General features: G+C 37.9%; 1 protein-coding gene across 2 annotated transcripts; it reads right to left on the reverse strand.

Annotated features, from left to right (window-relative positions):
- Positions 1-1,740: 1,740 nt before the first annotated feature.
- Positions 1,741-13,437, reverse strand: mthfr (methylenetetrahydrofolate reductase (NAD(P)H)). 2 transcript variants are annotated; one of them, XM_083554761.1, is made up of 12 exons: positions 13,228-13,437; positions 11,242-11,576; positions 6,604-6,842; positions 6,418-6,528; positions 6,059-6,252; positions 5,671-5,921; positions 5,397-5,531; positions 4,965-5,145; positions 4,354-4,536; positions 4,102-4,203; positions 3,869-3,988; positions 1,741-2,586 (listed from the first exon to the last, which is right to left on the reverse strand). In XM_083554761.1, the coding sequence occupies exons 2-12, from the start codon at positions 11,496-11,498 to the stop codon at positions 2,371-2,373; spliced, it is 1,989 nt and encodes a 662-aa protein (XP_083410887.1). In that variant the 5' UTR covers positions 11,499-11,576; positions 13,228-13,437; the 3' UTR covers positions 1,741-2,370. The 2 variants fall into 2 exon arrangements, with proteins under 2 accessions (XP_083410887.1, XP_083410886.1); XM_083554760.1 differs by lacking the exon at positions 13,228-13,437 and adding an exon at positions 12,335-12,500 and having other exon boundaries at positions 11,242-11,491.
- Positions 13,438-13,530: the final 93 nt, after the last annotated feature.

Genomic DNA, 13,530 nt, shown 5'->3' on the forward strand with positions numbered 1-13,530 from the left:
ATTAAGAAAGCCCACAAACTATTTAGACATATTTCTAGATTAAATATATAAATAATTAAATGTATAGCAAGATATGGGAAAGTTGAGTTTTCCCCCATTAATTTTTCATTTATTTCTGAACGTAGATTATAAATAATATTAACACGTTAGTGAGTAGACTTAGCAAGCACTTTGAAGTCTTTACCAATAAATACATCCTGTAATTGGTTCAGTAGGTTAGGGACTATGAATACCATCAGTCCAGAACTGATATGCCAACATTGGTTGATCATTTACCTGCACAAAACAAGCTAGTAAATGCCAGAGACCGGCAAATGCTTGCCAACATGTTTGAAAACAAAAGTACAATCTGCTCATTATATACCCCTCAAAGTTAATAGAAAATGTAGGTCCATTAGCAGCTACATTTGACATGGATGTATATCCCTGAAAGGTTATTTGCTTGCTCTCTTTATAATACCTACATGTGTTAACAGAAGTGTAACTGAACATCATATACCCTGCCCACACCATCAGTTGAACTTTAGCACAACTTAGTTTAACACTAGTTGTGCTAAATCTTCTATCTGCATTTATTTATGGCTTATAGCCATGTGCAGACAGACCAGTCAGTCCTCCATTCTATTTGTGAGCTTTATTTGTGTTCATTTATTGGTTTGTGTTGGTTCTGACTCTTTTCTTTATTTAATCCAATAAACAAATAATAAAATGAATAACATTTTCTCAAAGTTAGTCCTAGTAAACTAGCCTGAGGGTTTATTGTTGATAAACTCCAAAGCACTTCTACTGTAGGAGTTACATTTAGTTTAGATTAGATAATAATAATAATATTATTATTGCAATAACCCATGTAGATTTTTTTCCAAAAGTTACAAGATTGTAATAAAATTTCTGATTTATGAATAAATCTGCATACACCGACCAGTCATAACATCATGACCGATGAATGGATAACTCTGAGTGGGTGGAATATATGGCAGCAAGTGAACATTTTGTCCTCAAAGTTGATATGTTGGAAGCGGGAAAAATGGGCAAGCGGAGTGAGTTTAATAAGGGCCAAATTGTAATAGCTAGACGACTGGGTTAAAGCATCTCCAAAACTGGAGCTCTTGTGTGGTGTTTCCAGTCTGCAGTGGTCAATATCTATCAAAAGTGGTCCAAGGAAGGAACAGTGGTGAACGTGGGGAGCAAAGGATGGTCTGATCCAGCAGATGAGCTACTGTATCTTAAATAGCTAAAGAAGTGTATGCCGTTAATGCGCGACATGCAAAGACTGTTTTGGCAGCAAAAAGGGGACCAACACAATATCAGGCAGGTGGTAATAATGTTATGCCTGGTCGTTGTATATGGTTTCATACATACCTAGGATCATATGGCCATTATGGTCTTTTTACTAAGCTTCTTTTGTTCCTAGCTTATCCAAGGTAATTTCCATCTGCCATCTTCAGTTAATCTACCTGGTAACAAGGTCCTAAATCTTAAGCCTGTAGGCTTATACATTTTGAACTTGGTAGATGTTGACCTGTTTATTTGAAAATGGTAAGCATGTGTGGCATTACATTTGCTGATAAAAGCAAGCTTAGTCATTCTTCCCCAGTGATATGATTTCACCTTTACTCTCATTCTATAACTTAAACTACAGCGGTGTTAAAAGTGTCACGGATTAGATAACATGGCTGATAAACGTGATAATGTGGCAAAAATGACACAAAAAACAAACTTGGTGGAAAACAAACAGTCTTGGTGTGCACACAAATTTGTTTTTATTTTGCTATTATTTACCGGCAGTCCACAAAAACCCAAAAAAAATGGAGAAAAAAAAAAACAAAGGATGGACAATAGTATGGTGAGCAACAAGATTAGAACAGTAATCACAATCATTGTCAATATCCATGATGACTTGCATTCGCCACTTATTTAAAAAACAAACAACCCCCCCCCCCACACACACACACGCGCGCACACACACACACACACACACACACACACACACACACACACGTAGCAGATCTGCTTTAGTGTGCATTTGTATTCCAGCTGCCAAAAACAGCCTCAAAAGCATCAGACTTTGGACTTGTGCATTAGCTGAAACTTTGTTTATAAATAAGCTTAAAAGTTTAACTTGTAATTTAAGTGCTGTCGAAAAGTAGGCAAATCATTTTGCGTTATAGTAATATACAATGGTTTATAACCATATATTTTAACTTTTAAAATAATACACTCAACATGAATGTCTTTTCAAACCAAGTACTGTTCGGACTATTACTGATACTACAGTATCATGTGTAACAGCCGAAACATTAGTACCATTATAGTACCCGACTATGTGGGTTGTTTACAAAGTTCTAAAATGAAACAGCAGCAAACTGGCTAATCAGTGTGTACTTCCAGAGGCTTTGGAGGTGCACTTAGCAATTCGAACATGTCATCAATGACCTGCCATATACAACTTTCCAGGGGAAAATCATTGTCCACTAGGTTGACTAGAAAGTAGTTATCGTGGATGTACTGAATAATCATTCTGGAAGGGGACTCATCCTCGTACAGCTTCCCCCACTGCTCAATCCACAGCGCAAAGGCCTCATCCTGTAGAGAAATTAAAGCATTTTCAACACTTACAAGTGTAGCCATGGGTAATTTCCCTTTCAGATTATATGTAGGACAGCAAACAGATTGGCCATTCCTAATGTACAATAAAGATAAGAGAAGTGGGTGAGAGTAAAGGTATTTTTGACCATAAACGCTAATAGATTCTCTTCAAAAAGATCCCAATCTGCTGCTTTAACTTCATAACCAATGCATAATGAACACTTAGAATTACACAATTGGCAAACTATGTGGTTATAGTGCAATGAATAAATTCTTGCAAAAAATAAATAAATAAATAAATAAATAAATAAATAAATAAATACATTTAAAAAAAAGCTACAGAAATTTTTGAATGATTGCTAGCCATTGGAGTATTTTAAAAACTGCTAATCTGGAAACTATCCACTCTTTACAACCACTGGGCAGAAAATACATATTAAATGTTGAGGTAGATGGTCTACAGCAGAAGACCAATCCCTAGTTCCAGTCCAAATAAACCAAGGAATCTGAACCCACATTAGACACAGTCACAAAAACTGAGACTGAAAATGACCTGGACCTCAAAAATATTAAACTTCAGATTTACTGCTTACTAGATGTCAATTTTTGTTTCTGTATAAACTCGTGACACTGTTGTACTAAAAATCCCAGGTCAGCAGTTTCTAAGTTACTCAAACCAATCCACCATGCTACGGTTTGCAGCAATCACAAGCTGATGTTTGATTTGAAAATGAATTAGAGCTTCTGACCAATTTTATGTATTGTGCTTCTCCTGGTTTTTAACTGATATTACTAAGTACATGATAGAAAAATTATACACTATATGGACAAAATTATTGGGACACTTGATTTTTCCAGCCATATCTGGTTCTTTCCTAAACTGTTACAACAAAGCTAGAGGCACACAATTGTATAGGATGTCTTTGTATGTGGTAGCATTTAATTTTCCTTTCACTTATGCCTGCTATAGAGCTATTTTCCAGCTTTGGGATGTACCGGAATGCTGACGTCACCCTAGGCCTCCTTACCCTACATCAGTACCTGATTTTACTAACACCCTTGCAGCACAAATCTCCACAATCACACTACAAAATCAACTGCAACATATTCACAGAAGAGTGGAGCTTACTATACCAGCAAATAGGAACAAAACATTAATTGGTATGTTTTTAAACAAAAAAAAAAAAAGCACCAATATTTTAGGCAGGCTTCCACTAACTTTTGTGCAGATAGTTTAGAAGCGCTCTATATAATAATTATACATTCGATCTTTCCTCACCTTCCAGTACATAAAACTGACTGGATCCACCACCGTGGGCTGAATAATCTCTCTGCCAGGGAAAATCCCCCAAGTCACAGCATTGGGTTGCATATCGTGGGCATTTGTAATATTCTTACCCTAGAAGAGAAGTTAAAGCCATGAAAAGATGATTACACAAACAGTAATGTAAACTTGCCCCAGTGTGGGAAAAAAAAAAAAAAAGAGCAGAGCGAAGAAGACGTATGTTTTACCCGCACGTTCACGATGTGATAGTTCACACGTGGTTCATATTTCTTCAGCACTTGAAGAAGTGCGTTTACATTTTCACTTGAAGTGAAAAACTCCAGGTAAGCCTTAGAGAAAAGAAAATTGTTTAATCAAAATAACCCTGATATACTTTAGATAGAATGATCAATACTAGACAGTAAAATAACTTTTTTTTGTATGAATTGTAATGATAGATATTATGCAAAGAAAGATGATTAGCCCCCTTATAATTCTACCTTTTGGAAGACATATCCTCCTGGAGGTCCCCAGCCTACAACTGGGTCAGAAGAAGGCTTGCCATTGATGTTGGGCTGGGAGTTAATGGTGAGGATACCTCTACGATTCACTTTCTCTAGCTGATCCTTTAGCATGTTTGTTTCTGGAGCCAGAGGTTCATCGTGCCATGGTAGACACATCACCTAATTAAAATAAGAATGATGCTATGGTATATAAAATTATAATTAAGAAAAGTTGCACTTTATCAATTATTGCATTTTTGCACATATTTCAAACTACAACCAACTGCTATAATACAGAAGCAAATGTTTACAAGTACCCTCTTTGTTTACAGTTCTCTTAATTTTGCATATTGTACTCTACAACATATTATACAGAATGTATACTGGTCGGCGCTACTTTGCGTACCTGTCCTGTACTGTTTTGTATTATCTGTTTGCATGGTCTTTTGTCTCTATTCAGGCTGATCGGTGTGTATGCATATCCGTTTAGTTATTTTTGAACTGCCATGTAACAGACTATAACTATACAGGGATAATAATAGAAATGTACGTAGACAGGCACACATAAGCTGTCATAGGTTTTGTATCTGTAATCAGAGTCCCTCTACCTTGTGTCCATTTTGGTTGGGCTGTGCTATAATATAGTTGGTGAAGACTTCATAAACACTCTGCTCATTCATGAGCTCCTCTCCCCACATCTTTAACAGGGCTTCTTTAGGGGACTTGCTCTTCAGGTAGAACAAATAGTAATCGGTCAGCTCTCCAAAGGCTGGAGATGAGGAGTTCCCCCTGAAATGGAAGCAAATTATATAGCACGTGTTTGAATGAAACAAAGCATTTGAAATTTTTTCCTAAATGTATTAAAATTATTACAACAAAAAGGTACTGAAATATTTAGAACACATTAGAAACAAATATAAATTTATTTATAAATAAATAAATAAATAAATAAATAAATACACACACACACACACACACACACACACACACACACACACACACACACACACACACACACACACACACACACCCCTACGTACCATCTCCCATTGGGAAAATCATCCCAATCCTGTGTCCTATAGATGTAGCTTTTGGACCTTGTGGACCAGAAAATCGGCCTGACGTCCTCCATCTTTCGTTTAGGATTAGCACTAACAGCCCAGGGCAGAGGTCGCCTTATAAAAAGATTACCTCAATGTCAACAATTCTGCCGCAAACATATGATAAAACATACATTTACTCTTTCAGCATTATTCAAAACTAATTCAAAATTAATCCACTGCAGAGCTAAAGCGCTATCTTTGATTTGCTCACCGAGGGTCCTCGGCCCATAAGCCGAGCTGTCGGAGCACTTCGGTTGTAGCCACCTCCCTGTTGAGTGTATAGAAGTGCAAGCCAGGGACTTCACCGCTGTTCAACAGCACCTTGCACATATCTACAGCCTGCTGGATGCCATAGTTGCGGATGGCAGCGTCATTATCTTTGATGGGCTCAATCACTTCCATGATCTCATCTGGCACCTCCAGCTTTGACAATTTGACAAGTTGACGTAAGGAGTGATAACCCTGTGAAGAAGAAAATATATAAACACAACAATCCAGTGCCGTGTAAAAACTACTGTCAGACGTGTTTGTTATAGAACATCAAGCTACCAGAATAGAAAACAAAGAAATAAGTTTTACTTTAATTGCTTGATTTATACCTGAAGGGGGAAGATTCCTGGCAGAATGGGACAGGTGATGCCTATAGCTCTGCAGTCCTTAAGGAATTTCAGAAACGTCTCAGCTCTGAAAAAGAGCTGAGTCACGACAAAGTGTGCTCCTGCATCGACTTTCTCTTTTAAATGTTTCAGGTCTGCTTCATAGCTCTCAGCCTCTGGGTGCCCAGTCGGGTAGCCTAGTCATCACAAAAAGCATTTTGAAATATTTTTATAAAATACTGCGAGCATTACGTTTTCTCAGCCCACATGATCCAACATACAAAGTTAGCTGATGGACTTCAGGCGTTTCAGTGAAAAAGTACACAGGATAGAACTTCCCAAACCGGTCATTTTTGACTTACCAGCAACACAAATGTCAAAGTAATCATCGAATTCGCTGCAGATGTGCTTCACCAAATCTACAGCGTAGTTGAACCCTCCTTCTTCTTCTTCCCAGTCAGCACCCACAGGATCTACGCAGAAATGGTTTTGTAATACGCTTTGTGACAGAATCTAATACACAAAAGTATGGTTGGTACCACTCTAACCTCCCCGCAGCGCCATGATGTTCTTCAGTCCCAACTGCTTGGCCTTGCTCAGATGAGATGTGAGCTTATCTTTTGTTTGCTTGCAGCAAGTCAGGTGCAGCACACTCTCTAGCCCGCAGTAGTTGACCGCTGTGCTAGCGATCATCATGGATGAGGTTTCTTTGTCTGAACCAGGATCTCCTGCTGGATGCCATGTGATGTCGATGAAGAGAGGCCCGCCAGATCCCATTCGGTCGAATCTAAAAACAAAGCCAGCTCATCTAATTAATCATCTATTTTTTTTTATTTGTGTTTCTCTATTCTCCTAGTTAATTAGTTCCCTGGTGTTAACCCGGTGTGTCAAATCTTATCAACAATCCAGGGCCAGTGTGGGTGCAGGTATTTATTCCGGCAAAGCAGGAGCCACAACTGATTCCACCCATTTAGTCAGTTAATTTTGGCTTTCAATAGACTCGGTGTGGCTTCTGCGTAGCTGGAATAAAAACTCGCACCCACATCAGTCTAGTAGTTAAGGATAGAGATGGGTACAGAGAACCGGTATTTTTTGGACAGTGCAACATTAGTAATATAATGAAACGTTTGCAAACAAAACCCATCATCTACCTCTAGCAAAGCGCAGTATTACTATGTCTCCTTGCTCCAGCTCCAACTGCAAATCTCCTGCCTCATAAAATAAGTCTTTAGTTAGCACTAGTAGTCTTTAGGAACACCATAAATCGACACAGATTGTTGATTGGTAAAACTATCCTTTAAAAAAGACTAGTTTTTCCGGCTTCTGGGCCGCCGTTATTACAAGCGCAGAACCTCCAGAGGCAAATCAATGGTGCCACTTGCTGTTTGTTTTTTTTTAGGAAAGACTGCATGATGCACAGAGAGCGCTGTATTAAATATATTATTTATAATTTATTAATTTTATTTATTAATTAATAATAAATAAATACATACTTTTATTAATATAATTAATACATTTATATAAATCAGTACTTGTTTTTTTTTTTTGTAATAAAGTTCATTACTGTTATACATAGTGTTATGGTTGTTTTCTATCCAGTATCCATTTAAAAATTTATCGGTTACTATTCGGTTATTAGAGATTACGATCCCATCTAGCTATTAGCATCGGTAAAAACCAAAACAAATTTCAAATATGTTTTGCTGTGGTATGCTGAGGAAATCTCTCTCTCTTTTTTTTTTTTGAGGGTCCTTTTTATGTAAAAAAAAATATATATATATCAGTCTCGGTATCGGTATCAATATAATATCAACAATACCCATCCCTATATAATCCCATGCTCTTTCCCCCAAATTCTATTTCTGGGCAGGAAAAAAACAAAACAAACAGTCACTGGTGTTTGCATGAGCCAGTGCACTGACAGCACTGCTTCCAAGCCCAGTTCAAATAAGAGGGTTGCATGGAGCATTGCAGAGCAATGATCCACTGCTGTGACCCTTAACAGAAGTATTTTGCTAGTTAATTAACAAACCAGTATGACTCTGGACATTATGTAACATTATGTAAGGCTTAAAAATCACCAAAGGTAATCACTTTATCTGCTTAATGCCAGATGGCTGCGCTGCTCTGACAAGGACAAGTGCATTACAACTGCTAGAGCTAAACACCTGAGCAAACTCATAGAAAATAACAAAAACAATCCCAGGTTCCTTTTCAGTACAGTCGCTAAATTAACAACAAATCAGGGATCTGAAAAATGTGTTCCATCACAGTTTAGTAGTGAAGACTTTATGAATTTCTTCACTGAAAAAATAGATAACATTAGAAAAACAATTGTGGCAGTTCAACCTCTGACAGCATCTCCCGACACAATCGTACTTACAACCCCACAACTACACTGTTTTACATGTATAGGACAGGAAGAGCTGTATGATGCTATTATGAAAGCTAAATCAACAACATGTCAGTTAGATCCAATTCCCACTAAACTACTGAAGGAAGTGTTATATACAGCTGGTGAGCCTCTTCTCAATATTATTAACTCCTCACTATCGTTAGGTCATGTCCCTAAATCCCTCAAGTTAGCAGTTATTAAGCCCCTCATTAAAAAACCTAATCTGGATCCAAACACGCTATCGAATTACAGACCAATTTCAAATCTCCCATTTATGTCTAAGATTTTAGAAAAGATTGTTGCTGCCCAGTTATGTAACCACTTGCAGGAGAACAATATCTTTGAAGAGTTTCAGTCAGGTTTTAGGCCCCATCATAGCACAGAAACTGCTCTAGTTAAAATCACTAACGACCTGTTTTTAGCTTCAGACCAAGGCTACATCTCCCTATTAGTTTTACTAGATCTTAGTGCTGCGTTCGACACTATAGATCATGATCTTCTCCTCGATCGCTTACAGAATTACATCGGTATTCAGGGACAGGCATTAAGCTGGTTTAAATCCTACCTGTCCAATCGTTACCATTTCGTAGATATAAATGGAGAGCTATCCAGGATAATGCTAGTAAATTATGGCATGCCACAAGGGTCAGTTCTAGGACCCCTGCTTTTTACAATATACATGCTTCCATTAGGAAATATTATTAGAAGGCATGGAATTAGCTTCCATTGTTATGCTGATGATACCCAGCTATATATTTCATCCAAACCAGGCGATACAGCTCAATTAGCTCGCATAACTGAGTGTGTTGAAGAAATAAGAGATTGGATGACCCATAACTTTCTGCTATTAAATTCTGATAAAACGGAGATTTTGCTCATCGGCCCAAAAAATAGTACACAGAAGCTCCAGCATCTCAGCCTGCATTTAGACGGTTGTTCTGTAACTACTAGTTCAACAGTAAAAGACCTGGGAGTTATTTTAGACAGCAACTTATCTTTTAAAAATCACATCAATCAAGTTACAAAAACAGCCTTCTTTCACCTTAGAAATATTTCTAAGCTAAGAAATATGTTATCTATATCTGATGCAGAGAAGCTCGTCCATGCGTTTATGACCTCTAGAATAGACTACTGTAATGCATTACTAGGTGGATGTCCTGCATCATTAATAAACAAGCTTCAGTTAGTTCAGAATGCCGCAGCAAGAGTTCTTACTAGGTCAAGAAAATACGATCATATAACCCCAATCTTATCGTCCCTACATTGGCTTCCTATTAAGTTTCGAATAGACTACAAACTACTGCTACTCACTTATAAAGCACTAAATGGTTTGGCTCCCATGTATCTATCCAGTCTTTTAACACGCTACAATCCGTCACGCTCCCTGAGATCTCAAAACTCTGGGCTTCTAGTAGTTCCTAGAATAGCAAAGTACACTAAAGGCGGTAGAGCATTTTCACATTTAGCTCCTAAACTCTGGAATAGTCTTCCTGACAGTGTTCGGGGTTCAGATACACTCTCCCAGTTTAAGTGTAGATTAAAAACATATCTTTTTAGCAAAGCCTACACATAACACACATCACACACATCACATCACAACCTTGTGCTCGAGAATATATGATCACATGCACATTATTAACTTGTGCTGTTAATATCATGAACAGCAGCTACGCTAATTCCTCTCCACTGCTTCTCTTTCTCTCCCCATCCCGAGGCATCCTGAGGTTTGGCCAGCTCCAGTCACGTCCCACCTCGTGAAGATTATGGACCTATGGATGATCATGGAGAAGTAGATGCCGAGTGTTTAAAGGCCCTGGCATGGAGAAGCTGATGCTGGATCTATGATGATCACAAATTGTTCTGTATTGTTGAAAGATTTATGACCAAACTCTTGATGTCACCCATATGAGGATGGGTTCCCCTTTGAGTCTGGTTCCTCTCAAGGTTTCTTCCTCATATCATCTAAGGGAGTTTTTCCTTGCCACTGTCGCCACGGCTTGCTCATCAGGGACAAACGCACACTATTCACCTTCACTGTTGTTTTTTGTAAAGCTGCTTTGAGACAATGTCTGTTGTGAAAAGCGCTATACAAATAAACTTGACTTGACTATACTAACAAAATAAATGCTGCTCGCTGACCCAGAGCTGAAATCTAAGGTCTTGTACATTTTACATTGTACACTACATGCCCAAAGGTTTGTGGACACCTGACTACACCCATATGTGCTTTTTTATCATCTCATTCCAGATTGGTCTTTTTTAGGGCACTCAAAAAGTTTGGCCACAACAATTCACACATACAGCAACAAGGGCATTTGTGAAGTCATGCTCTGTATGGAAAGGTTCTACCACGCCAATCTAACAAAAATCATGGTGCTCACTTTGTGCACAGGAGCACTTAGTACCACAGTAAAGGGTAGTGTAAAGCTACGGCATACAAAGACCTCTTATATTGTTCAAACAGTTCTTCTAACTTGGTGGCAAGAATTTGGGAAAGATACACAGTGTTTTGGTGTCCACATATTTTTCGGCTATTCCTGCTCAAAGTCACGTTCTTACATCTGAAAAACTATACAGAAAAATGTTCATAATAAAAAAAAAGTTATAATAATAAAATAAAATCGCCTTGCTGTCCCTGATGTAGAGAATTTAATACATTTGGTCTTTCATTCTCTGGGCAAGATGATTACACTCATTCAATATCACCTATTTACTAGCATGCGGACTGGCATGAGTGGCAGATGTAAGGAAACCAGAGAACCCGGAGAAGAAAAAAAGTTGTAAAACTCACCTGGAAATCAGGTTGACAGCACCGCCGGCTGTGCGTGGAGGGAAGAACTCGAGGGAGAACCAGCGGTCCCCGGACTCAATGCGACGTCTCATCTTGTCCCTCAGCCGGGTTCCGCGGTCCGACTCGCCGACAGGGGTCGAGCACCTGGAGCTCTCCTTAGAGCTCTCGCCGCTGTTACTTGCTCCGCTCGAGTCGCTTTTTAACACCTGCCAGCCATTCTCCTCCCGCTGGTTCACCATGATTCCCACTTCTGTCATGGTCAGTTAATACCATAAGCAACAAATTCATCAACAAAATTATGCCAAAGAAAAACAAGTTCAAGTTCCAAGGTATTGCTGTCAAAAACCAAAAACATTATTCTGCTGAAATAAAGCCAGGAACTTCCATTGAAAGTTTTCACCCAAAACCACAGTTAAAGAACAATCCCTGTATGCCATCTTTTTCACCATGTGTAACGCCCATTTTTTGTCCAACTATTTGCTCGGCCATCACCAATATCACAGACTATGTAGGTAAATAATCATGACAACAACCCATCCATCACTAGTTTTAAAGTGTTATTCAAGGGTTAAATTGTTGCTTGTTTTTGACACTCTAGCATGGGAACCAACTCAAATCCTGAACATTTAAGCTTCTGACACATTATTATTACACCTTATGTGCATTGTTTTTACTGATGCTTCAAATGATGCTGATTCTAATCACACTATCACTTGGTGCATATAAACGGATTGTAATACATGTTAGAAGCTTCAAGGTCGTCATATAACTGTTTTCTAGCCACAGTACCATCAATACAACTACACATAAGTCCATAATACAATGACCTGAGTAATTCATAATGAGCTACCTATTAGAGAACTTTTATGTTTGTAATAATTGGATTAACCACGTTATAGGTTAACTTATCCCCAGACAAAAAATACCTCTCAGAGATATAGTTCTAGTTTCTAGACTGTCTTTAAACTGAGCTCAATGACCACATGTTTAGGAACATGTGCGCGTATGAATAAAGCACAGTTTACACCAGCTAACTGAAAATGCTAACACATAAGATCAGCCTATAAAAGAAAAGCAGAGATAAAACCTTTACCTTAAACAATTCCTGTTTTGTTTTTAATACAGCCGTGTATTAAATATGTACAAGCAGGAGCAACTTGTCCAAACGACTGCTCCAGCATCGGCTGTATCTCACCGAAAATGTTCCTATAGATAGATGGTGGGCGGAGCCTCGGCGGACTAGATACAGTCCTGTTAAAGGAACGGAGGGGGCGGAGCGCAGAGAGGAGGATTGTGGGTAAGGATACCAAAACAACCGGAAGTACAGGTAAACCACGTGGTCCAGAAGTTTGCCACACTCCTACAGCGGGTTCAACCACATTCTGGATGCTATTTAATTCAGATGTATTTTTTTCCCCTGCATCATGAGGTGTACACAGTCAACCGCATCGATCAAAATAGGCGTGTAGATAATCTTTTGCACAACAGGGTAATTTATTAATGGAATTTCTTTTCTGTGTATTATTATAATTCTTTTTATAGGTCGCGTTGAATACACGTCAATGTGACTTGTTTTGTTTCTTTGAAAAAAAATTGCTCGTTTGTATAATTGTGCGTTGCTAAGGTTTAAAAGGTTTATGAATCATTTTAATAAGAATTATAATTTAATAAAATGCGCGAATGGTGCGCAGAAACTAATCAATGACAATTGTGCTTTTTGAATTTTTTTTAAACAACGTATTTTTTTTATCTTTTTTAAGAGCTTTTAAATATGAAAATTATTACATGTAAATAACAAGAATATTGGTGTCTACTTAAAATGTTAAATGTTGTTAATAATAATAATGATATAAAACATTTATTATTATTATTAATATAATCTACACTGTTAACATTACCACGAGTCTTTCATTAGCATATCTACCATGTAACTTGTACTATTGTGCTGTCACGCCACCAACAGAAGCGAGTGCATAAAAAAAATGCATCAGCGATGAACTCAACAGATAACTTTCCCCATTGTATACTTGCGTCTTGTCCATTTATTCAATATAGCGGGGGAAAAAATGTCTTCCTTAAAATGTGTGAGATTTGAGAGCCCTAGTCTACTATCTGTTTTTTTTTTTTTTGTTGTTTTTTTTAATTGCTAGTAAAAGCTGCAAAGTATTGCGCACTGTAGCAATAAAGTATTTAAAAGTTGCGCAGAAACTTATCAGCTAACTTGTTTTGTTTCTTAAAAAAAATAAAACATGTAATTGCTAATTCGTATAGCTGTGCGTTACTAAGAGC

The sequence above is a fragment of the Silurus aristotelis genome, assembly GCF_946808225.1.
Source record: "Silurus aristotelis genome assembly, chromosome: 11".
Lineage (NCBI taxonomy): Eukaryota > Metazoa > Chordata > Actinopteri > Siluriformes > Siluridae > Silurus > Silurus aristotelis.

Coding starts and splice junctions, on each gene's coding strand:
- mthfr (XM_083554761.1), bottom strand. CDS start 11,498: ATGACAGAAGTGGGAATCATGGTGAACCAGCGGGAGGAGAATGGCTGG. Junction 5,922..6,058: donor CAGGAATCTTCCCCCTTCAG/GTATAAATCAAG, acceptor TCTTCTTCACAG/GGTTATCACTCCTTACGTCA. Junction 3,989..4,101: donor ATCACATCGTGAACGTGCGG/GTAAAACATACG, acceptor CTTCTCTTCTAG/GGTAAGAATATTACAAATGC.